The sequence below is a fragment of the Thamnophis elegans genome, chromosome 1, assembly GCF_009769535.1.
Source record: "Thamnophis elegans isolate rThaEle1 chromosome 1, rThaEle1.pri, whole genome shotgun sequence".
NCBI lineage: Eukaryota > Metazoa > Chordata > Lepidosauria > Squamata > Colubridae > Thamnophis > Thamnophis elegans.
The window spans coordinates 42476473-42503660 of record NC_045541.1 but is presented as its reverse complement, the minus strand read 5'-3'; the positions used below and the strand labels follow the sequence as shown (position 1 = coordinate 42503660).

General features: G+C 43.5%; 1 protein-coding gene across 4 annotated transcripts in view; it reads left to right on the top strand.

Moving 5' to 3' along the window:
- The window catches only part of KYNU (kynureninase), a 146464-nt gene that overhangs the window by 26077 nt on the left and 93199 nt on the right, over window positions 1-27188 (top strand). For all 4 annotated transcript variants that reach the window (XM_032211771.1, XM_032211754.1, XM_032211779.1 and 1 more), the window contains one exon: window positions 14172-14292. In XM_032211771.1, coding sequence (XP_032067662.1) covers window positions 14172-14292 — 121 coding nt within the window. The remainder of the gene's footprint in view (window positions 1-14171; window positions 14293-27188) is intronic.

Sequence of the window (27188 nt, the reverse complement as noted above, 5' to 3'; positions counted from 1 at the left end):
TGAATTTTTTAAAAAAATCTCCAAAGAAGGCAATACCAAGCCATTTCTATATTATTCTTATATCTTTAAAGTGATTAAAATTAGGTCATCATTTAAAAGAAACCAATAGAATGGCAAGACAGTAGGCGTTAGTCTAAAAGGAATTATACAATTTGACTGACTGGAAATCTCATACAATATGGTTTTGTGTTGGTTTACTTTTTGGCATTTAACTTAATCCTAATCTAAGGGTGTCAGTTATTTCTTATTCTCATGAAGCTTAGATTAATACAGGAGAGGACAATGTATATTAATGAAAGATAATAGATGCAATATTCAGAAACCTAATTAATAAGGCTTAGCAACTTAAAGATTTATTAAATATATTTAAGATAGGAAAGAAATTCCGAAGATTTCAGCCACGATATGAAGAGAGGTGAACTTGGTAGATTTGCTATAGTATAAACCAGTTACCTAATCTATTAAAATTTGCAAAACAATTTATCTTATGATTCTCTTCCAAGATTCCATGCCATGAAAAATACTTTGGAATTTAGATTGAATCAACATATGTATTGTTATTCATTCTACAAAGGGTCTGGTGCAGAGGTGTTCAGCAGGTTCTGACCAGCTCTGGAGAACCAGTAGTAGAAATTTTGAGTAGTTCGGTGAACCTGTAAATACCACCTCTGACTGGCCCTGCCCCATCTATTCTCTGCTTCCTGAGTCCTAGCTGATTGGGAGTGAATGGAGATTTTACAGTAACCTTCCCCTTGAGTGGGGTGGGAATGGAGATTTTACAGTATCTTTCTCCTGCCAGACCCACCAAGCCACGCCATGCCCACAGAACTGGTAGTAAAAAAAATTAAATACTAGCACTAATTTTGTGTTTTCCATATATGCAATATCTGTCTGTGTCTGTCTGTCTATCTATCTGTTGATTTCTTTCTCAAGGCCCCTCCCACCCCAAAATTTATTTGTAGCAGAAGGGATTAAAGCAAAGAGCAAATTATATATATTTTTTAACTTCGTCTTTTGACAAGTAGTAGCCAAGTTAAATCTTGGGAGAAATAAATTTCTTTTCTTTTATCTGAAAGTAAAGATACAATCCTCCCATAGATTAAGTGCCTAGGGAGATGGTTTTATTTTGTCTAATGGCTGAGTAAGGCTGACCTAGACAAGTAGGAGGCAGAAGGAATAAAGCATATTTTTTAAACTGAGTAGGGGAAGAGTTTGAGACCTCTGGTTTCAGTTGATGCTTCCAAAGCTTGCAATTACTAATGTATGCATCCATTGGCTTGTATTTGTGGCCCTTGTTATTCAGAAGAGTTCAACTGCGAGATAAAACTGGATAACAACCTAAATCTCAAATTAACAAAAACTGTGAAATTAAATTCCAGAGACAATAGTCTTCTTCTAATTCCCACATCCTCTCTGTACCTCCAGTAACAATTATCTACACAGGGTACCTTACTACTCTTCTTTATTCGGTCATGAGAGATATAACTGGATCAATCATGAGACACCATTAAGATTCTTATGGCAATTGGACTTTCCTTTCGAGCAATTTGCTCCATCCGTAGTGGAATTATCTCTTTTCCATATGTGGCTCACGTTGGCTTCTTTGCTCTATATACTGTTTCATCATCTCCGCAAATTCAATGGATTGAATGTTCTAAAAGTTATTAGTGCTGTCTGAAAATGACCCACAGACTATGGGTCTGGTTAGCAGTGTCTTAAACAAACTACCAAGAATGTCAAATTGATGACATACAGTATGTATCATGACATCATTCTGCATCCTCATTATGCAGTAATGAGTCCTAACCTTTATAATGTATGAATTCCATAATTTAATCAGGTGCAATTATTAAATCTGTGGTCTGTTCTTCAGGATAAAAAAAATGAAAAAGCCAGTGGTATTATGAAAGTGAGAGTCTAATAGCCTTATTGAAACATTTGCTATCTATACCTAGGATTCCAAGGCTGTGGGATAGATGCATTTACACAAGCTCTACTCTCACTGCACGAACCGTAAGAGGTTTTTGGAAGATGCACAATGGAAATTGAAGGGAATTTGTTCAACAGCCCTATTCATGGTCAGGAACAGGCATTGACCACTGTTGTTGAAGTCGTATTTTCTGCAATTGAGTTTGGAATGGTTTACTTTGAGTTTGTATCAATTGTTTGTGAATTAATTAAAATTAAAATAATTTGTGGTTATGAATGAGATATTACCCTGGATAAGGTCAGAGTATGTTTTCTCTGTCATTCCAGAGTTGTGAACACAAACTAATGTTTTAAGTTATAAGAATCCATCCCTATATTGGGTGGGGGGGACTTCACAAGAGCAAGAGCAGTTTGATAGTAAAACCAGGTATTCGAACAGGTGGTGGTTGTTCCTGCTTCAGTGGGTCAGTAGTTAAACATCTATTGAAGATGCTTTATGTAGAATTATCCCAATGGCCAGGGCAATGAACTCTGATTCCTACACAATGATTTCATGCTAGTAAGAATTGAGTTTAAGCTTAGTCTTGGTTACGGTTGATGTTGATAGCAGTAGCTGTACGCATGTTCACCCAAATTCTTCTACACCCAAACACCTTGAATTGCATCTGGAAGCTGACTGTTATCAATGTAGTTCAATGACTAATGATGTTATATGGGTGAAATGAAAGCACCCTAGATATTTGACAAGTTATGTCCTGGACAGATTATAGTTTCCAGGCGGTTTTCAATGCAGTCATGCATAGTGTGCAGTTTGGAGCTGTCCAAATGGAAGATCATAGGACGTGTTTACTGTGTTACTATGAGAAGAGCATTCCAGTCCAGATAGGGATGCAATTAACTTGCAATAAGTCAGTTTATAAGAAGAGATATGGTTCCAAGTTGCTCTGTCAATTTTTTACTCAAAAATAAGAAAGGAAAAAAAGTCTTGGTATTTTATATTGTATATGTTTTAATACTCAAATGGTATTTTATGTCATGAGATTGAGCAAATAAAAAATCAGCCTTTAACTCACTACCTACTCTAATGCTTGACTGAGATTTAGGAGTCCTGATGAAATTTATTGTTCTGAATCTCAAATAAAATATTGGCTACTTATAATCTCTATAGACTTCATTATTATCCTCTAAAATAACAAAGGACTGCGGACATAACCAATTTAAAAGTGATAATATTTACCTCCTTGATTTTTTATTTTTATAAGGATGCTGATTTAAAAACAACATAAAAAGTTGTATTATAGATTATATTGAAATGTTTGTGTGTTCTAAATTTTCTAAAAGCATTTAAAGCTTTAATTAAGAACTTAGAAGTCCCTTATATGTGGCAGATGCATTAGCGGTTGAGTTAAAAGCAGTATCACAAAAACCTACTTCGAAATGCATTGCAATTATTTAATCTGTTTTCCCACAGCTCTAAAATGAAATTGCTTTAGTATTCTGTTGTATTTATATAATAAGGTTTTTATGTAAATTTTAATAGACTTTTTTTCAAGCTGTCTACTTCTACACATTCGGGTACAAGCTATCAGTAGCAGATACATGCAAAAACATGAGCTTCCAATAAATGGAGCATTGTCCCTCATGACCCTGATACAGAAAATAGTAGAGTAAGGAATGAAATGAGATGAAACAGGCTAATCGCCTCTTCTCATGTTTAATTAAGGGACATGACGTTATGGCTTCAGGGGTTCCTTCCCATAGCAGAATGGAGTCAGCTAGCAATTGCATTTCTCCTTCCTCACAGTTTCTCAACTAATTTATTCCTGAGAAACTTTCTAGAATAGATTTGAAAAGTGCATACAAAGAGAATGAGGGTAAAAACTTGTGTGAATGGAAACCTACTTATCTAACATGGGATTCCAGTCTATATTTTATGCCTCCACAGTTTTCCCCCTCCTACTGAGTGAAAATTCTTTATAGCCTATCATCTTACTGATGTAATATCATGGCAAAAAGAAGAAAGTACACACACACACACACAAACACACACACACACATTTCATTTTAATATATTTTTTGTGAGCAGATTTCTAATATCTTCTAGAAGTCATCAAAAGTTGTACAAACTGTATTACATTTATGGAAGCTTGAATCTTATCTATTTATATCCTTTTATTGTTTTTATGCACAAAACAAGGTGGCAAATATATCTAATACTCTTTGACTGGCTCAAAGTTACCCAGCAGCCTTTCATGGCTAAAGTGAGACTAGAATATATGGTCTCTTCCCAGTTTCTAGCCTGATGCCTTAACTACTAGGCAAAACTGGGTTTCAATTTTTTTAATCTCCTTATTAGATTATATTTCTATTTATCATAACCAAAATCCATGGCTACTCATAGCTTTTTTCAGGAGTAAAGACCAGGGCTGACATTGTATTGTAGGTAGGATAGCTGACTAAGTTATCCATGTTTTGGGGAGCTTATTTATAGGAAGACACCAGAGGTGGTCTTCAGCAGGTTCTGACAAGTTCTGGAGAATCGATAGCAGAAATTTTGAGTAGTTCAGAGAACCAGTCAATACCACCTCTGACTTGCCCTGCCCCCATCTATTCTCTGCCTCCCGAGTTCCTGCTGATCGGGAAAAAAATGGAGATTTTACAGTATCCTTCCCGGCCATGCCAACCCAGCCATGGCCACCAAGCAACACCAAGTCCACCAAGCCACACCCACAGAACCGGTAGTAAAAATTTTTGAATCCCACTAGTATGCTAGTGCATACTTCCACAGTATATCTTATATTTGTATGTTTGGTGGTTTTTAATAGTTGTTTTAGGCTTTTTGAAAACTGCTTTAATGTCCCCTACCCTATTCCACATTCGTAAGATGAGTGGCTAAATAAATTTGATAAATAAATAACATAAGTGAAATATTTTTATGGATATTTGAGTCACATTCCACTTTATCTAATCCACTTCTCCTAAAAATCACTTAGAGAAACATTTTCATAGCTGAAATGCTATGAGGGTGTTTCTTTACCGTATACGTCCATGTAGCCTAAGAAATATCAAAACTTTGATCATATAGGGATTATTTTCTTCTACAGATAAAGACCAGGGCAAAAATAATTTCTCTGATCAGTAATATCCTCTATTCATTGCAGAAGTCCCTCTAAAATGTATCAACCCTTGAGCAAGTTAGCCACATTAATATAGATGTTTAACACTCTCAGAAGAACAGTAGCATCTGGTGTATTTTAATGATGCTTAAGTAACGCCTATACATTAATTTAAATGTGGATTCCTCGAACTGAACTTGCATACTGCTTGTGACACATGGGCTTGTGGCCCATTAAGAATTTGAAGTACAAATAAAGAAATCTAATTCCTAAACTTATTTTGAAGCTAATTTTCCAAATTAGACATTTAATAATCAGCCATAGATAACTAGAGAGCCAGTTTTGTCTAGTGGTTGAAGCAATTGGCTAAAAAGCAGGAGACCATGACTTCTAGTCCAGCCTTTGCCAGGAAAACCACCTGGGCCAATTGCTCTCAGCCCAGTTCAATTCACAGGCAGTGGTGGGATTCAGCCAGTTTGCACCACTTCGGGAGAACAGGTTGTTAATTTTCTGAGAAATTTGGTGAACTGGTTGTTGGAAGAAATCATTAGGGCAGACAACTGGTTGTTAAATTATTTAAGTCCCAAAACTGCTCACAGGGTTGTTGTGGGGGAAATAGAAAGGTGTGTAAGATAAATTTGCTGCCTTGAGTTATTTGTAAAAATAATAAAAGCAGGAAATAAATAAATAAAATAAATAATACAATGTCAGACATGGGCAGTTCATGGGCATGTCATATTCCTAATTGCTTTATAGGATTTGTCACTAACTATGAATGGGATATGAGACAGTTTGTAGCAAAACTATAAATCCTGTTGCCTATATTACAGCACTTTTAATGTCATACTTATATCTCAGATCCTAAAAAGTCTTCTATGTTTCTATTGTCCATCATACTTATATTTTATAGATATTGAAAATTCTTGCTGGCGTGAAAGGGGAATCAGGGAGAAAAGAGGGAAACTAAAATTATTTTCCAAGACTATGCAGTTATTATAAAAATTGAGTTCCCCAGGCTTATGGTCCTGGGGGATTGTGAAGTTTCCGCTGTTCGCCCATGAAGCCAATGTTGAGAAAAGACAGGAGACAAATTTTCTCGGGATGGGACGACCCAGATTGGAACCTGAGCGCCCCTTTTATTGAGACAGGACAAAGGCAGGAGGAGCAATAGCATGTGATAAAAAACAGCCTGTAAAAGTACAATTTCTAATCTACTGCTTCAGGAAAGTTCTCTCTATATATGGTCAAATCCTGGACGTCAATGGTAGAGCACATCTCAGAATGTTATGTTATTCACTATCAGGTTGTTATGGCTTTCTAGGAGTTTGTTTTCTCCTGTGTGATTCAGCGTGACTCTGCAGGCCCTAGTATGAACTAGGCCATGGAGGACACACACCTACACAAGGAACCATATTACAACATCTCCTACTTTTTTATTTTCTTTTTGTCAAAAAGACTTTCCCTCTTCATCTGACAGAGCTAATCACAGCATACTACACATAAACCAATAGAAAATCACATCATGGCAAAGGGTGAATAGAAAGTTATAAGCTGCATGGCATTGGGAGAGGAAAGGGCATGTGTGGGAGTAGCTGGCTCACATAGTTCATGTTACATGAGGCTGCATAGTGAGTCCTGGCCGTTTAGGCCGCAAAGATGTTTCTGGTGCGATGTTTTTGCATCTCTGTGTATGTGTGTTTCAGACAGCAGAAACTGCCCTGCACACACACATCCGAAATGGATTCCAACGGAATGGATTTTGTTTTTTAAAAGGCAGCGTCTCCTTCTTCGTTGCTGGGCATGCAGAAGGGAGCTTTCCCCATGAAGGGGGTTGACTGTTCATGTAACTCCATGTGGTTGACAATGTGAATGTTCTTCTGTGGAGCCAAGCTAGAGAGTATATTCTTACACATAGTTACTAAAGAGGATACACATTGCATACAGCAACACAACAGTATCAGCAAAGCAACAAGGGTTATAACGGTCTTGGAAACATTTCCCAACCAGCTAAAATTAGGTAACCAAGAGGTCATCCAGTCCCACCAGGAGTCCAAGGCTTTGTATGTTTGTCCAACTGTTTGAATGGTATTATGTAATTTGTCCACACTGGTTTAAATTTGTCCGGACTGGTTCAAATAATGACAACAGGTAGCATTCAACCAAACACATAGTAGTGGGATCTGCGGCGAAAGATGGAGCAGCCAGTCGGGGGAGTGTAGCGTGGAGGGTGCTCTGCTCTGTGTTCCAGGTCAGAGACAGAGACAGCCTCAAGCTGTGGTTCCTGCTGGTTGGTCATGGTCAGGTGGCTTCTGTGTTTGTGTAGGTGGTTGTATAGGTGGTTTTGGCACATATGGTCTTACGTGCCGTCCTGGGATCCAAAGAACTTTGTCTTTTAGCTGGATTGCAGCGTAGTTCCTTTCCCAGGTAATCAGGTCAGCAGGTCCTCGCCACGTCAAGTCAGGCAAGCAGCGACAGTAGGCAGGTGGACGGGAGGTGTCTGCAGTAGGTGGAGCTGCAAAACGACGAGTCGCTGCCGAGGATGGTGGGCTGCCGGTGTGTTGCACTGCTGGGAGGCCAGGGGGCGTTTTCCCCTATTGCCAATATATCTGTCCAGGGCATGTTTTAATGTCTGGTTGGCGCGCTCAGCCAACGCCTGAACCTGGCTGTTATAAGGAATGCCAAATTTATGCACAATGCTCCATTGGTTACAAAAGGCAGCAAAGGCTGCACCTGTGTAAGGTGTTTTTGTCTGTTTTTAATTCTTTTGGGCGTCCCAGCGATGCAAAGGTCCGAATAGAATGATTAATAACATGTTTGGTGGCTTCACCCCTTTGTGGGGATGCCATAATATAGCCTGAATACGTAACATGCATTTGCCAAATCTGGCAACACTCTGTCCCTCAGGGATCAACTCCCATCGGGAGGGGGTTTGCCTGCTGGCTACAGGTGGGGCACTGCTGAACAATAGCAGATGCCTCATTTGTAGTAATGCCAAATGGTTTTATGAGCGCTTTTTTATCCTGGTGAAAGTAAGAGTGGCTATCCCAAGGTGTGATAGCAGAACAAACATTGACATGGGGTGGGGGGGCTGATGCCGCAGTGTCAGCAACATCATTGCCCTCCTGGAGAGGCCCAGGGAAAGGCTGATGACTTCAGATATGGGAGACATGGAAACAATAACAGCGAGAGGAGACAAGACCTTGTAAAGTGAGAAACAGAGACAAAAGTTGTGAATCAATAGAAGAAGAGAGATAAGACTCATACAAAGAGGTTATAATCTGAGTCACATAAAGATTAAACGGTTGTTTGTCAAATAACTGAAAGGCCAAGATGAAAGCGGCCAATTCTGTTTGAGAGGATTTTTGTGGCTCTGTGAGCTGGGTGTGCAATTAGGGCTGCAAAAAGGGCGGGTTTCTGAGAAATAGTGGACAAGTGTCATGAGATCACATTCTTGGGGAATCAAATTTGGATTGGGGAGGCCGCAGCGCTCCCACGGGTTGGAGAATTTTATTAACAGCCTGCAAATCATGCAAAAAACGCCATTTACCAGATTTCTTTCTCTGTCTCTCTCTTCACATTCTCTTTCCAATTCAGATCCTATAAATCAATTGCTCTGTGAAACATCTGTGAAAAGAATTCCAAGGGCTTCCCAGGGGGCCTTGGCCTGCAGAGCCCCTGTCTCAAACCCAGCCCCTCCCTGTAACTGAGGAGCGGTAACATTGTTGGGCAGACCTCTGACAACTTCCTTGTTAATCTCTTTAAGGTATTCGGAGGCCCAAATAGTATACTGAGAGGGGGTAAGAAGCATGCCGAGGAGAAGTTTCCAATCCTCCAGCACGTAGGGATCCCCTGTCAAAAGGTTTCGGAACAGTCCTTTGCAATACGGGGATTGCACCCCATAGGCAGAAACTGCTTGCTTAAGATCTTTAAGAGCTCTATAGGGGATTGAGATATAATTAGGCACAACCACCCCAGCCGCATTGGTTTGAAAGGTTACAGGGAAACAATCCTCTGCCAATTCCATGTCCCCTTGATTGTAAGCATCGCGCAGAGCGTCTTGGAGAGCGCTACGCCACACTGGCGGGGCGGGAGAAGGGGCGGAAGGGAGAGGAGAAACCTTCTCTTCCGGAGGGGCCGGGGGAGGTGGAGGGGTCTCGGAGAGGGCCATCGCCTGGCAGGCAGGAGAGGCGATCTCCTCATAGCGCGGAGGAGATAATTCCGAGGGCTTAAAAGCAGCCCCCCGCATACCTTCCTCATGAATTTGAAGGCATCTTACAAGAAGCCTCCAAGTAGTGAGAACTTCTGGCGGGGCTCGAGGTTCCTTATGAAAATAAACACCCAATTGAAGCCATAAGGAAACTTTAAGAGAGCCCTTCTCTGGGTAAATTGGACAATTCTCATAGATGTAAGCCAATAGAGAGAGGAAATGTTTTTTCGGGGGAATGGGAAGCGGATGACCTGTCGCCTGAGCGATTGCAACAGACGATTTAACGATTTCCCGAAGCTCGTGCAGGTGTGCAGTCTGAGCCTTCGAGAAACCTGAGCCCATACTCACGATTGGGAGGGTGCTCTGTTCGCTAACAGCAGGCCCTGGTTGCGAGACTTTGCCAAGTCGGGGATGAGTGAAAGGCTGGTGACACAGGAAGATCACGTCGGGGTCACCAAAATGTGAAGTTTCCGCTGTTCGCCTATGAAGCCAATGTTGAGAAAAGACAGGAGACAAATTTTCTCGGGATGGGACGACCCAGATTGGAACCTGAGCGCCCCTTTTATTGAGACAGGACAAAGGCAGGAGGAGCAATAGCATGTGATAAAAAACAGCCTGTAAAAGTACAATTTCTAATCTACTGCTTCAGGAAAGTTCTCTCTATATATGGTCAAATCCTGGATGTCAATGGTAGAGCACATCTCAGAATGTTATGTTATTCACTATCAGGTTGTTATGGCTTTCTAGGAGTTTGTTTTCTCCTGTGTGATTCAGCGTGACTCTGCAGGCCCTAGTATGAACTAGGCCATGGAGGACACACACCTACACAAGGAACCATATTACAACAGGGGATTTCAATTTGCCTTCGCTCGGTGAACACTCTGATGGGGCGCAGGAGTTCATGGCTTCCATGACAGCCATGGGCTTGACCCAAGTAATTTGGGGCCCAACCCACTCTGCGGGTCACATGCTCGACCTCGTATTTCTCTCAGAGCAGTGGACTTGTGATCTTGGTCTGAGGGGTAACGAAATCATACCCCTGTCGTGGTCAGACCACTGCCTACTGAGGCTTGACTTCCGGAGACCAAACCCCCACTGTAGGGAGGAGGAACCGACCAGGTGGTTCTGCCCCAGGCGACTGATGGACCCTGTGAGGTTCCAGACGGAACTTGGGGTTATTCCTGATACTCTCGCCCACAGTCCGGTGGAGACTCTGGTTGCTGCCTGGCACTTGGCAGCATCGGAGTCCCTTGACCGGATTGCGCCACTACAGCCACTCCGAGGTGGCGGATCCCGGAGACCTCCTTGGTTCACCGAGGAGCTCCGGGAGAGGAAGCGCCGGAGGAGACGCCTAGAGCACCTATGGAGGTCCGATAAGTCCGATTCGAACCGAGCACTCCTAACAACCTGCACCAAGGAATACATCAGGGCACTTAGGGCAGCAAAAAGATCTTATATTGCCACCTTGGTTGCGTCCGCTGAGTCCCGTCCAGCCGCCCTGTTTAGGATAACCCGGTCCCTCCTAAATGGGAGGGATACGGGGGACCCCTTGCAGGGTAGGGCTGAAGACTATGTCCAGTTCTTAGCGGACAAAGTTGCTCTGTTTCGGTCGGATTTGGACTCCACTTCTGCAGATCCAGCCGAAGCACAGGTGGATAATTCGGTAGACCATCGCTGGGTTGAGTTTCAGGATGTTGCCCCAGGGGACGTGGACAAGGCCATGAGAGCTGTGAGTGCCTCCACTTGTGTACTGGACCCGTGCCCCTCCTGGCTGGTTGCCAACAGTGGAGAGGTGGCACGGGGCTGGATCCAGGCGGTTATTACCGCCTCTCTTCGGGAGGGGCACTTCCCCACCGCACTTAAAGCGGCGGTGGTGAGACCCCTCCTGAAGAAACCATCTCTGGATCCAGCCGTCCTTAACAACTACCGTCCAGTCTCCAACCTTCCCTTTGTTGGGAAGGTTGTTGAGAAGGTGGTGGCCTCCCAGCTTCAGCGGTCCTTGGAGGAAACCAGCTATCTAGACCCATTCCAGTCCGGCTTCAGACCTGGTTACAGCACAGAAACCGCTTTGGTCGCATTGACCGATGATCTCTGGAGAGCCAGGGATGGAGGCCACGCCTCCATCTTAGTTCTCCTTGACCTCTCGGCGGCTTTCGATACCATCGACCATGGTATCCTTCTGCGACGACTGCGGGAGGTGGGAGTGGGTGGCACTGTTTTGCAGTGGTTCTCCTCCTACCTCTCGGACAGGTCGCAGTCGGTGTTGGTCGGGGGGCAGAGATCGACCCCTAGGCCCCTAACATACGGGGTGCCGCAGGGGTCGGTCCTGTCCCCCCTACTATTTAACATCTACATGAAACCGCTGGGCGAGATCATTCGGAGGCATGGGATAAAATATCACCAATACACGGACGATACGCAGTTGTATCTGTCCGCCCCATGCCAACTCAATGAAGCGGTAGACGTGATGAACCGGGGTCTGGAAGCCGTTAGAGACTGGATGAGGGCTAACAAGCTTGTACTCAACCCGGAAAAGACCGAGTGGCTGTTGTGTTTTCCTCCCAATAATTTGGCCAGTGTTCCATCACTCAGGCTGGGGGGTCAAATATTACACCCCTCAGACAGGGTTCGCAACTTGGGAGTCCTTCTGGATCCACAGCTGACTTTTGATTACCACCTGTCAGCTGTGACCAGGGGGGCATTTGCCCAGGTTCGCCTGGTGTGCCAGTTGCGATCCTACCTGAACCGGGAGGCTCTCACAACAGTCACTCGGGCCCTTGTGACCTCTAGGCTGGAATACTGCAATGTGCTCTACATGGGGCTGCCCTTGAAGAGCATCCGGCGACTTCAGCTAGTCCAGAATGCGGCCGCGCAAGTGATTGTGGGTGCACCTCGGTTCGCCCACATAACACCTATCCTCCGCGAGCTGCGCTGGCTACCTGTTGATCTCCGGGTGCGCTTCATGGTGCTACTTACCACCTACAAAGCCCTTCATGGTAGTGGATCTAGGTACTTGAGAGACCGCCTCCTGCCAATTACCTCCTCATGACCCATTAGATCGCATAGATTGGGCCTCCTCCGAGTTCCATCTGCCAGTCAGTGTCGACTGGCAACTACGCGGAGGAGAGCCTTTTCAGTAGCAGCTCCGACCCTTTGGAACGATCTCCCCGTGGAGATTCGTACCCTCACCACCCTCCAGACCTTCCGCACAGCCCTCAAGACCTGGCTATCCCGTCAGGCCTGGGGTTAAAGATTATATTCCATCCCCCCCCGAATGTTGAATGAATGTTGCTTTACTCTTTTAATTATGTATTGTCCTATATGTCTTTGTATGTTTCCCCTTCCTATATAAGTTGTGAGCCGCCCTGAGTCCCCTCAGGGAAAAGGGCGGCCTATAAATAAACTTAACCTAACCTAACCTAACCTAACCTAAATGAAATAATATGCCATTTATCCAAAACTCTTTGACATTTCCTTATGGACCTCTAAGATATTTGTTTTCTCTATTATATAGCGTGTTTTGCAAAGCTGTGTATTCAGATTTAGGGACCTCTATGTTATTCACGTTTTGAAAATTATTTGAAAGGAAAAGAGATACTGTTTTCATCATTTAGTTCATTATGGCAATGAAACTGTTCTTCAAGGCTGAAAAAACAGAGACACACTTAAATGAATATTGGACGGAGTTGTTTTCCAATCTCCAAAGCATGTCTTATAAATAATTTTTGAAGCATGGACAATCCTTTATGTCTAGTATGTTGTTGATGCAGATAAAACTTCTTGCATAATGATTAGTAACAGAAGAAATCTGTTTCACAAATGGAACTCCTTCATCGAATCATAGAATTGGAAAGGACCTCAGAACTTATTCAGTTCAAAATTGAGGGAACATAAGACTTTATGAGGCAATCTGCAGGAATTCTAATATAGATCTTGAATCTAATTCCCCATCAGAATAGCCCACTGATTCTGGTCCTATCTTGTTGGGCCACAGAATTGAAATAGCTTTAGAAATCTGAAGACTGCTATCATTGCTCCTCAATCTTCTTGTCTGTCCAGCTAAGCATGTAGCAATAGCATTTAGACTTATATACCACTTCACGGTGCTTTACAGCCCTCTCTAAGTGGTTTACAGAGTCAGCCTATTGCTGCCAACGGTCTGGGTTTTCATTTACTCCATCTTGGAAGGATGGAAGGGTGAGTCAACATTGAGCCTGGTGAGATTCGAACTGCCAAATTGAAGGCAGCTGGCAGTCCACAGAAGTATCCTGCAGTACTGCATTCTAACCACTGTGCCACCATGGTTCATGCCATTCCTTCAACTTTTCTTTATTAGGCTTGGTTTTTAGTTTCTCGTGTTCTTGGTAGCCTATGATCCTTGGTAGCCCTCTGCTAGTAGGTATTAGCCTTTTTGATCAAGTGCTACTCTTCTTCAAAAAAATTGGAACTATGGCTCTAGAATTCCTCATCAATCTTTTTTTATGGAGTGTTACAGTACAAACCTATCTAGAATGAGGCCAAGACTATAAACAACTTCCTTAATCGTATATACAGCTTGCCTTCTTTGTGTTGAAGAAGTGGATTAACATGCTTTTGCTATACTTTGATACAAGTAGCATGGTTTTAATATTTTTGCAGCATGAAACTATAGTATAATCAATATTAACACATATATCTTTGGTAAATGCGTAACTTAGAACTGAAGGACATCTTTGCATCTTTTAATGAAGAGAATTTTGGCAATTTCCCAAATGCTTTTTGCTTTGCGTACCAAAGACCCATAATAGGAGAATAATCTTTTGGTAAATATATGTTAATGTCTTTAGTTATAAATGAATCTGTCATTTTTCATATTTGTTTCAAACAGATAAGAAGAGTGGCAGTCTTTTAATGGCTTTCTCTGATTGTTTCCCCTTCAGCCAGTCCAACTTTAGTGGAGGAGGATGAAAACTGCATCTACTTTGCTGGACACTCTCTTGGTCTTCAACCAAAGAAAATTAAAACTTACTTGGATGAAGAACTTGACAAGTGGGCTAAAGTGTGAGTAGTTCTCTCAGGTACAATACACTGAATATGTATGTTTGAGAGCAATGTATTGAAGATGAATAGGATATATTCTATTAAACATCCCCTTTTCTAGGAAGACTAATACCACATTATCCTTCTAAAAGAATATTACTTTAAGATAATCAGATCATAAGATCTGACTTATTTTATTTATTTATTCATTTCTGTATTTATATCTTCCTTTTTATTCCAAATAAAAAGACAGTAAGCACACACAGTACTCCTTCCTCCTCCTATTTTCCCCATAACAGCAACCCTATGAGGTGAATTTGGGCTGAGAGAAAATGACTAGCCCAAAGTCACCCAGCTGGTTTTGCATGCCTGAGGTGGGAACTAGACTGCACTGTCTCCTAGTTTCTAGCCTGGTGCCTTCACTACTATAATATAGGAAAATAAAACAATTATGGTAAGTTTTTTTTACATAGCTTCCATTTGGCTAGATTATTTCAAGAGTACAATCAAAATTTTAATGACTGCAATTTAAATAATGAGATCCTATATATGTTTGCCCTCTAGTTGTTCTGGCTGTGTTCAACTGGAATTATAGTTATGTGAGTGAGCATAGGACCGTAATCTGTTTTATTATAGAAGTTAGGACTGCATTGTTGAGCCTTTATCCTGGTTTTGTGATTCAGGTCCTTATTTTATATATTTTAGTCTCCAGTCTTTATCATATGTTTTCTTAAAATACTGTTTTCTCTTTTAAAGAGCAATGTTTGTTTGTTTCTGGACTGTGTATCTTCGCATTTGCTTTCTTAATCCTAGACCCAGGGATCTGCAAAGTTGGCTCTTTTTAAGACTGGTGGACTTCAACTCCCAGAATTTCCCAGCCAGCCAGAGCCAACTTTGCAGACCCCTGTCCTAGACCAACTTGAGTGGGACAAGATCTTTGCAGCTACAGGCTTTTGCCAAGCCATATAACTTCTGATTCTGAAATTTTAAAATTCAAGTTTTAAAACATGAACCAGATTAGATCTGAACTTTTGACTTATTCAGAATTTATTAGGGTACCAACCCAGGAAAGTGTATATATTAATATTTGACAAGTTGCTATGATTGGTAAGATCTTTTTTCTGTCCGTATTGCTCAACTTAATTTGCTTATACTATTTTTAAGAAACCTCCCCAAAACAGCAGTAATTATTTTGCATTATCATCAAGTGCATTATATTGTTACAATTTCAATGTTCTAAAAGATTGTTTAAAATTGTAAGACTGTTTTCACATGGCAGTAAAATTACCAGAACGTTAAAGTATCTTTAAACATTAAAATAAAAAAATATGTTCAAGTGGAAGATATTTAAATTAAAAAAACATGTATGTGTTGATCCTCAAGAAACCATTTATAAACGTGCTATATAGAAGTGTAGTAGTTCAAAATCAAACATGAACAAAAAAGAGATGAGAATTATTTTTGCTTGGTTTGATTTTTTTATTACCATTTTATGAAATTCACATACATGAAAACATTATTCAGTCTTTACACATTTCTAAATTTGAGGATGGAGTTCTCTGTTTAAAAATGCATATAAAAATCTATACATTGTGGAAATTTAAAAAAAAAATGCAAAGTTAATATGTTCCAAAAAATGTCTAAAAAAATAAGCACACATTTCTGTTTATGTCAAAAGTCATAATTTTCTCTCTATACTTAAAAAGAAAAGGAACAAAAATCATGCTCATACCAGATGGAGACAAATTAGGACTGAAAAACATAAATGTTAGAGGAAAAAAAGATGAATATGTCTACTAATATCAAAATGTTATTTTACATTGTTCTTGGTAAATATCACGCTGAGGAAATAATCCATATCTATTTCTTCAATCATAACAATTCCAGAGATTTTATTTCTGCTTTTTATTTTGAATAGAGGAACTTTGTAAGCATAGTTCTTCAGTGCACTGCTCAGAGAGTCCAAATGCTGGGTTAACACAGCCTATCTGCCCTTGGACTGAGTGATGTTTTTGTTGACCACGCCTCCCTTTGCCTGCACATGCTCAGTTCGAAAACTCAGTCCGCCCGAGCTAGGACTGTTTTGGGAGAGCTCCAGTCTAAGAGCAGAAAGGCTGGAAAAATTTTCCCAATTTGGACCACGTTTAACTTCTCAGATAAAGGAAATCACGCTTCTACATCAGGTCTGTCCTTTTGCCTCCATTGAGGTTTCTGTCGCTTTAAGAGAAGGGCTGCCGGGTTTCCCTGCTGTTGCTAATTGCAAGCACTGCAGGGGGTTGAAAAGGCTTGCACAGCGGGGGCTGGCTAGCAACTGGAGCAAAGGGTGGGGTAAACCAAGTTCCCTGTCGGAGCAGGGGCGTCCCACGGAGAGGAAAGGTCCAGCGAAGGCTCTGGGAAGGCTCTAAAGCTGGCGAGCTGGATTGCTAGGATTCCCTCGCCTGCTCCATTTTGCCCGGCATCAGCAGCGACGGCTGGAGTCTTCGCGCGCTTTTTGAGGCTGGAAAGAGCGGGAAGCGGCTGCGTGCGCACCCCCCGCCATTTTGGATCGATCCGACTCACTGTGCAGAGCGGCAAAGCTCGGAGCGTGCGAGGAGCGAGGACAGCAAGAAGAGCCCAGCCAGCCAACGGAGCCTCAGCGAGCCCTCAACGACTGCAGAACGCCGCGGGGAGGCTGGAGACTAGACTGGGGAGCCAGCTAGTCTCTCCCTCCGGAAAATAAGCTAAGTCTCGGGGAACCGAGGGCGGTGGGAGGAAGGAATCCGACCCCAAGGTGGCCCTTCCCCCCTGGAGATTCTGCCAGCGCTTTTGGACCGCAAAGGCCAGGGCGTGCCCATCCCAAACCCAGCTATATTCCAGGCCTCGTGGGGACCTGAAATGGCTGAGGAATGCAGGGAGGCCTTAGGGGAACAGGTGGGGCCCTCCAGCAAACGCAGCAAGCTGGATCCCTCTGCAAATAAAGGCATAGGGCACAAAGGCTCACTTGAAAGGTCTTCTCCAAGAGCCACAGTGGATCCCAGGGAGGGTTCAAGGCCCCTTCAGCCAGAACCTAGCCCGGACCGTTGCAGCAGGGAGTCAGCTTCCCCTGATCGTGAGGCCCAATCCCCCGGGGAAAGTGAATTCTTGTTTGGGAATAACTATGCATCTAGGGATCCATCTCCTGAAGCATCTTGGGGGTACCCCGACTCCCCTAGCTCCTCCATTGGAGAGGAACGAGATTCTGTCCAGAACTCCCCCCTTGGGAGGGGTGGACCCAGCTCAGGCAGGCCTAGCCAGCGCAGGCCCAGTAAACAAAAGAGAAAAAGGGGAAAAAGCCCTGCTCTTTCCGATGAAATGAGGGAGGTAATTTCCTTAGCCATCTCCCAAGGGATAGCTGAGGGCATTAAGCGCAAAGGCTCTCGCAAGGGCAAGGCCCCAAAGGAAAAACACAAACCTAGGGCCTCCACTTCTAAGGAGCCTGCATCCTCCTCCCCATCTTCAAGCCCTTCCCACTCTGGGCTTTCAAGTTCTGAGCAGGAAGAAAGGGAGATCTTCGTCCTTTCCGAGGATGAGAACCCTGCCCCTGACAAGCCAAAATTCACTGGCCTGTTTCAGCCGTCATTATTCAAGTCTATCTTACACAAAGCCATGACGGCCACAGAGTTAGGCCCCACTTCCAGACCTGAGGCCTCTCAGGCTTCCACTTCCAAGGATCTTAAGCATGGGTTGTTCAAAGAGACGGTAGAGACTCCCGAGGTTATTCCTGTGCCAGACCTATTTATGGACGCGGTGCAGCGCCAGTGGCTACAGCCGGGCACCCTAACCAACCCCAGTGGGGGGGATAGAACTCTATATGAGTAGAAGATAAAATGGAGGAAATCCTCAAATTCCCGGAAGTAGATGCCCCAGTCGTGTCTCTGACTTCCAATTCCAGCCTGCCGGCTGAGCTCCTAGAGGGACTTAAGGCAGAAGATAAGAGGTCAGAAAAGGCATGTCAGAAGACACACATGGCGTCTGCCTGGGCCATCAAGGCATCCACCTCTGCCTCCTTTTTTATTAGGGCCACCCTATTCTGGCTGCGCCAACTCAGGTCCAGACCCCCGCCCAGGAAATCTAGGTGGCGCCATGAGCTAACCAAGATTATTACCGCTGTCGAGTATTCGGCGGACGCCACCTTGACAGCAGCAAAATTCTCTTCCAGAGCTCTAGCTTCCAATATCACCTCCCGCCGATTCTATGGCTCAGGCATTGGCAGGCCGAAATGAAAGCTAAATGGAAGCTGGCATCGGCCCCATTTAAAGGGGGCCTTCTGTTTGGAGAGGCCCTGGACAAGTTTGTCACCGAAACCAAGGACAAACGCAAGATCCTTCCGGCAACCTTTAAAAGGGGTGACCGGAAAGGGGCGGGATCCTTTCGTAAGAGACCCTACAGGAGCCAGGAAACAGGGCAATCTTCTCAACCTTCCTCCTATCAGAGGCCCTTTCAGGCAGGGGGGGATAGGCACCAAGACAGATCCTTCGGGGCTCGTGCCAACCATTCCCAGTCTTCCTTTCGGAGACCATTCTGAGGAGGAGGAAACAACAGTGGTGGATCCCGGCCCTTTCGTAAAGGAAAGTGACGGTCGCAGGGATCCCCCCATTGCGGGTCGGCTACAGCTGTATGCCGACAGGTGGGAGGAGATAACATCGGACAAGTGGGTCCTCAACACCATTCGCAAGGGCCTTGTCCTGGACTTCCTATCCTTTCCCCAAAGAAAGTTTATCCGCTGTCCTACCCCCAGGAACCCAGAAAAGAGGGAGCGCATGAGGGCAGAAATCCGCCATCTCCTAGAGATAGAGGCGATAGAGCCAGTCCCCAGGGATCAGCAGGGGAGGGGCTTCTATTCGATCCTCTTCCTAGTGCCCAAGAGTTCAGGGGGGTGGAGGGCCATCTTGGACCTCAAGAGCCTAAATCAGCATCTGGCTTACAAGAGGTTCAAGATGCAGTCACTCCACTCCATCCTGGACTGTGTGAGGGAGGGGGACCTATTGACATCAATAGATCTCAAAGAGGCCTACCTGCATGTCCCCATCCATGTGGCACACAGGCAGTTCCTGAGGTTCTGTGCGGAAGGGGAGCATTTCCAGTACAGGGCTCTTCCCTTTGGGCTATCATCTGCGCCCAGAACATTCACCAAAATTCTGGCAGTGCTAGCGGCTCATCTCCGCAACCATCCGGTTCGTCTGGAATGTTATTTAGACGACATAATCATTCACTCTCTCACCACCAAGCAGGCACACCGCGATGTTTCTCTAACTGTGCAGACCCTGCAGTACCATGGCTTCTCTGTCAACATGGAGAAGAGTCAGTTCCGACCATCCACCTGTATACAGCACCTGGGTGCGGTCATCAACTCCACCTCCTGCCACGTATTTCTTTCACCAGACCGGCTGTCCAACCTGAGACGCAGAGTGAAGCACTGCAGCCTTGCCAGGTCGGTACCCATCATTCAGCTGTCCCAGCTCCTGGGGATAATGATCTCGTGCCTGGGGGTGGTTCCCTGGGCTCGTCTTCACGCCAGGGAGCTGCAGTGGTTTCTGCTGCCAATGCAGAGGGCCAAGAACAGCAACTCACTCAAGCGGGTTCGGCTCCCACGAAAGGTGATCCGGTCTCTGGCATGGTGGAGGTCCAAGGCAGTCAGGAAGGGCTGCTTGTTCAAGGAGCCGGAGAGACTAGTTGTCACCACGGATGCCAGCCTCCTGGGGTGGGGCGCCCACTGTCAGGGCCACCTAGCCCAAGGCCGATGGACTCAGAGGGAGGCCGCCCACAGCATCAATTGGCTGGAACTGAGGGCAGCTTGCCTAGCGCTGAGAAAGTTTGCATCTCTAGTAAGAGGGGCTCATGTACTGTTGATGACAGACAATGTGGCGACAAAAGCGCACATAAACCGGCAAGGGGGCACTCGGTCAAAGGCCCTCATGCTCGAGGCGGAAGCGCTGGGCAGGTGGGCGGAACGTCATCTGGCTTCTCTCAGTGTAGATCACATCTCCGGCGTAAGCAACCAGGAAGCAGACTGGCTGAGCCACCAACGCATCGACCACTCAGAGTGGCGCCTGCACCCGGACCTGTTCCAGCAGATCGTGAGGAGATTCGGCAAGCCACAGGTAGACCTGTTTGCCACACACAACAACACACAGCTCCCACGCTTCTTCAGTCGCTACCGCTCGCCCCAGGCGGAGGGAACAAATGCTCTGAGGTCAGTGTGGCCTCAGGGACTTCTGTATGCCTTCCCTCCACTTCCACTCATCCCTCAAGTGGTGAACAAACTCCTGACCAAAAAGGCAGACCTCATTCTGGTGGCTCCCTTCTGGCCCAGAAGGCCCTGGTACGCAGACCTGGTCAGCCTCTCAGTTCAAAGACCTTGGAGGATCCCCCGGGACAAGATTGCCCTCAGCCAGGGGGCCATCACCCATCCGGAGCCCCAGTGGCTGCAGCTAGCCATTTGGCACTTGAGGGGGAGCTCCTGAGAAAGCAAAAATTCTCTGACCAGGTCATTCGAACAATCCAAGCGTCCAGGAAGCCCTCTACGACTAGAATCTACAATGCCACCTGGGCCGCCTTCTCACAATGGTGCAAGACTAAGAACAGAGTGGCCTCCTCAGCCTCGATCCCTCAGACCCTAGACTTTTTGCAAGAGGGTCTGGATAAGGGCCTTGCAGTCAGCACCCTCAGACGCCAGGTTGCAGCGTTGTCTACCATCCTGGCAAAGGGCGCCTCTCGCTCGCTGAGTCAGCTCCCTCAGATCAAGAGTTTTCTCAAGGGAGCAGCGAACATCAGCCCTCCAGCTGTTCACCGGTATCCGTCATGGGATCTTCCATTTGTGCTTAAGGCCCTGACCAAAGCCCCATTTGAACCTTTGAAAAAGACCAGTCTCCGCCACCTCACCATCAAGACCGGTTTCCTGGTGGCCATTACATCCGCTCGCAGGGTTTCCGAGCTTGCTGCGCTCTCTGTCAGGGAGGATTTGTGCGTAGTTCACCTGGACAGAGTAATATTGAGACTTGATCCGTCATTTGCTCGGAAAATTAACTCTCTGTTTCACAGGACTCAAGAGCTTATTTTGCCCAACTTCTGTCCCCATCCTTCTCACCCTAAGGAGCGTGAGTGGCACAAGCTGGACGTGAGACGGGCCGTGCGCACGTATGTAAAGAGAACAAAGGACTACCGCCGGTCAGAGGCATTCTTTGTCTCCTTCCTCCCTGCGTCCCTGGGCCGCAAGGTCTCCTCTCACACTGTGGGACGTTGGCTGCGTGCTTGCATCAAACTGGCATATGAACACCAGGGCAAGACGGCTCCGGGACGGGTCACCGCTCACTCCACCAGGAGCGCTGCAACGTCTGCAGCCTGGGCAACCCAGGCCTCTATCCTAGACATTTGTAGAGCGGCCACCTGGGCTTCCCCCACGGCCTTTATTAGAAACTATAAGATTGACACCTTTGCCTCAGCCGAAGCCTCCTTTGGCAGAAGAGTATTACAAAGAGTGGCTGAAATGCCAGAGGCTTCGGCGCTTCCCCACCCTGGGACTCAATAGCTTGGGCATGTCCCAGCATTTGGACTCTCTGAGCAGTGCACTGGAGAAAGACAGTTGGCTTACCTGAACGGTCGTTCTCAGGGCACTGCGAAGAGAGTCCAAACCCACCCGGGTGTTTGTATATTGAACGATGTGGCTGTATTGACTGTAATGATTACAGGACGGTGCCTTCGTTTTCGAACTGAGCATGTGCAGGCAAAGGGAGGCGTGGTCAACAAAAACCACTCAGTCCAAGGGCAGATAGGCTGTGTTAACCCAGCATTTGGACTCTCTTCGCAGTGCCCTGAGAACGACCGTTCAGGTAAGCCAACGGTCTTTTTTAATCTATTAATCAAGCCCTTAATTAGTAAATTATATTAAGGCTACTATCTTGTACACATAGGAAAATAATTCTTATTGAATTAAATGGAACTCAACTATTACTATAAGCTTGCTGGTCAATGACCCAGATAAAATGATTGACTGAGTAGTATAAGTCTGAAAAATAATGCTTATGCAGTTTTTCTTTAAAACACAAAATCAAAGTCAATAAAATTATCATGGCTCCATTTAAAACCGTTGTGAGGCAATGAAAGAGGCGAAGGAGAACATTTTAACTTTAAGTTATATTCTTCTCTGTGTTCATCTAGCATAACTCTGCACTTTGCCAGCCACTTAAAAAATGCAGTCTTATCTATTTTTCTATGATTATCATAGCAGATCAAAGCAATTGCTGACTTCATCGAACAGGTAAAAGTTAAATATAGCTTTCCTCCATTCATATGAGACCTGCAGAAGTAATATTTAATCTTCCATAACTTGCGATTTCATTCATTGATTTTTCCATGCATGAGTCGTGACAACAAAAGGATTTGAGGATGAAGAAAAAACATATTTAACATTTGTTGAAGATAGCTATCTTAGAGCCGTTGTCCAAATGCAGTTCACAATAATACAGGGTATTTGTGTTGGAAGCTGTGAAGGATGTGGCAACCATCACCTGTGACTCAAAACTTTGTAGAATACTTTGTAGAATGTGGAGGACTATTTTGTAACTATGCAATTCTGCCTGTGAGAAAGGTGTTAATCAAAAAATTACAAATCAAATAATCAAAGAGCCTTTATCATTGACATGATTCATATGGCAGGCCCAAGTACCTTTGTTGAACCCCCTATATTAGTTTCTTATTGGCAAATCTCATAGGTTTTGAAGTCCTATGAAATTTTGTGAGGTTTTGAATAAGAATGTCAAAATCTGACAAGATATAAAAAAGAGTATATTTGGAAAACAGGAAATAGGAAGAAGAAGAACAGATGGGAAGAACAGTATTATACATATGGAATTCCAAAGAAAAACACTCAAAGTACGCTAAGATATCAAAAGTAAGGAGGATTAATAATGAAAGCAGCATCATGCATGCTTAGGTATTGGAGATAAGTAAAACTTTTAATACTTTCTTCTCCAGCAACTTGATATGTGCATTTCAGGTAGCAATGGATTAATAACAAAATATGACAAGAGGAAAAATGACAACTGGCTAATGCCTAAATATATGGGCATTCTCAGGCATAGTACTCAGTTAAGTATAACAGAACAGAATAACAAGAGTTGGAAGGGACCTTGGAGGTCTTGTAGTCCAACCCCCTGCTCAGGCAGGAAATCTTATACCCATGTTGGCGAACCTATGGCACACGTGCTGGAAGTGGCACGCAAAGCCATTGCTCTTCCAGGTTCTGGCACACTGGACAGCTGGTTTTTATGTGCGCAGTAGTGCCAGAAACCGAAAGACCAGCTGCCCAAGGTGCAAGGTGCATCTGCGCACTGGGAAGATTAGTTTTCACTGCGCGCAGGTACACTGGCCAGCTGGCATTTGTGCGCACATGCATGCCAGAAACCGGAAGACCAGGTGGCCGGTGTGCATGTGAGCGCTGGAAAGTGGAAGATCATTTTCCTGGCACACATGCGACTGCTCTTCCAGTTTCTGGCACACACACACAGGTGCATCCCATTTTGGCACTCAATGCTGAAAAGGTGCACTGTACCATTTCAGACAAATGGCTGTCCAATGTCTTCTTAAAAACTTCCAGTGTTAAAAGTCAGGATGATGAGCTTCATATCCATTTCTTCATTTATTAGGATTCCAGAAACTCTACTTCTATCTGTCCAGGGAGGTTCTTAAGTCATCTATATCATGGTTGTTCCAAAGGTAGGTGGTTTTTTAAAAGCAACTGGACTTTATTTTTCCTTGAAGACGTTTCACTGAAGAAGCTTCTTGGATGATCAACGAAATGACTTTAGGGAAAAACAAAGTCCAGTTGCCTTTTGAAAAACAACTTTGGGACTCTACATCTATCTTTTGTTTGCTTTGAATATAGCTGCACTGCTGTGTTGTTGTTGTTGCTGTTTGGCCCTTTAGAATGGAGGAAGACATGAAAAATAAGTCATTTTTTCTTTAGAAATATGAAGATCATTAAAACAAATACACAAAGAACGATGCCTCTATACTTTTAAAAAGATTACTCTCTACATGACTAGTACAACATATAACCCAAGGACTATTTGCAGTTTGCCAAACACCCTTGTGGATCTCATCTTTTTTTTAAAGCAAATTTAGAGCCGTTGCTGGTATTGCTATTGCCCCAAAAGACACACTGCCAAGCATCTCAGCCCTTCCCATCCTCTCTAGCAGTTTCGCTGTTTAGCCAATCACAGAACAGCTCCTCAGCATTCTAAGTAATTCCGTATAGCCCTTAAAAATTTTAAATTTCTCTCTCTGAAGTTGTGCCAGCCTTTACATTTTTACTATTGTCTGGGAAAAATATATACATAGGGAAAAAAAATCTGTCCTACAGGTTGTGTCTTACTCTTTTAGGAATGTAAGGCTATAAAAGTTATTTGCAATAGCCAGAATTATGGCAATTTATTTCTGTTTAAGAAAACATTGCACATTTACTAAGTTATAAAAACATGGGCAGCTGTTTCTCTAAAAGGTGATACTATCCACTGGAAAAAATGGATCCAGCAGAAAAGCACCCATTTGTTCATTTTCAGTTACAGCCTGAAAGAGGTAGAAGATCTAGTTGTGCCTCCAAATTAGTTGGAGGTGATGGACAGTTTTCTGAATGGTTGAATCAACTTCAAAATCTACCCATCCCAAATTTGCACTTATAGATACTATAGCAGATAAACATTGAAGTCATATAAGCACAATTCAGTTTCAAATATATCTTGCCAAACATATAAATTCAGCAGGAGAACTTTGTGTGAAAATAACAGGAGTGTGCCAGATTATTATTTTAGAGAGCCTAAAGAAAAGTAAATGTTAAAATCGGGCCAAGCCAAAAGAGGACATTTGGAGAAAAGCAAGTTATATTTAGAAATGTCACAACACAAATCTAGCACAATTCCAAGAAATGGAGGCCTAAAGGCCTGAGAAAAAATGTATTGGGAATATTTTGCTCCTGAGCTAACAAATGGTAACAAAAGTTTGAGATTGGTTGTTTCTTCATCTTTTGAATGAATTGTAGCTTGTTGTTTTATGATTTGAAGTAGAAAAACTGCTGTTGTGAGGATAAGCCATAGAAGCAAATCAATGTTTATCACATTTTGGATCTCTTTATAAATTGGATCTGCCTTTAATGAATGTTGTTGTATGGCATTGTTTATTTCATTTTTTTTTAATGCTGGGAAAATAATTGGAATTCTGACAGAGAATTTGAATTTTATAACTGGAATAATAGATTTGGAAGGGACCTTAGAAATCAGTTCAGGATCCATTAAATTATTGGTGACATATGATCATCTAACCTTTGTCTGAACGCCTTTTAACAAAAGTGAAGTCACCACTTCCTGTGTTCCACTTCCTGACATCTTGTATAGTCAAAAAATTCTTCCTGATACCCAGCCTGAACTTGCTTTTTAACTCATTGGCACTGATTATGCCTTCTAGGCAATGGAGAGTAACTCCATTCTCTTTTCTGTGTGATAACCCTTTAGATACCGGTATTTGAAGATTCCTAGTATATCTCCCGTTGTTCTTTTCCACAGGTTAAATCTAGTCAGATCTTTAAACTTTCCTCATAGAATTTGGCTTTTAGACTTTTCAACATCCCTGCAATTTTCTTGCCAAGGTTTTTCAGAAGTGGTTTGCCATTTCCTCCTTCCTAGGCTGAGAGAAAATGACTGGCCCAAAATCACCCAGATAGCTTTGTGCTTAACACAGGACTAGAATTCATGGTCTTCTGGTTTCTAGCCTAATGTCTTAATCACTACACCAAACTGGCTCTCTTAAAGATTACCTAGAGTGATTTTGTAATTACGCCTACTAATTCCTTAAGTGCCCTGGTTTATATGATACTGGAGCCTTGAATATATTTAAATTAGCTTAATTCTCTCTTAGTGTTTCCTTATCAGTCCTAAACTACAAGTCTTATTCCCCCAGTGAGGAATGGTCTGCTATACCAGGGTTCCACGTTCTTTCTGGGAGAAGACAGACAGAGCTATCACACTTTCTTTTTCTTTTGGTAAACATTAAGGCATTTTAATATTGGTAAATACATTGAAAAACTGTTTTAAAAAATACAGCCATATGAAATCCCTTGTTGGCACAAGTAGGATAAAACCATAACATATCCAACGGTGACAGAACCAGCAAAACATAGCTAGCAGAACATGTCCCTCTTCCTGTTTTATTTTTTATTTTAAAAATACAGATAATACAAACATAAAGGTAAAGGTTTCCCTCGCACATATGTGCTAGTTGTTCCCGACTCTAGGGAGTGGTGCTCATCTCCATTTCATAACTGAAGAGCCAGCGCTGTCCGAAGACATCTCCATGGTCATTGGCCGGCATGACTAAGCACCAAAGGCTCACAGAATGCTGTTACTTTCCCACCAAAGGTGGTTCCTATTTTTCTACTTGCATTTTTATGTGTGTTAGGTTGGCAGAAGCTGGGACAAGTAATGAGAGCTCACTCTGTTACGCGGTGCTAGGGATTCGAACCGCTGAACTACTGACCTTTTTCATCAACAAATTCACCATCTTAGCCACTGAGCCACTGTGTCCCTAATACAAATATTGTAAATACAAAAAAAAAAAAAAAATTACAGTACATCTCCCCCCAGGATACCATCCCCCCTTATATTTTTTTCATCTATAACAAGTAAAAGATATACAATATATTCCAATTGTGCCCTTATCCCCTCAAAAACAACATATATTCTTGAGTAGGTTTATTATCATGCCTTCTACCAACATTGATTTTATGAAATCCCCCCATTATTTCATTATAATTATTTGCTAGACCTACACTTTCCTTTGGCTTTTCTTTCGTTTAAAATACTTTTCCCAAATCTTTATTGTTGTTTTGACATCTCTTGCAACTCAGCTTA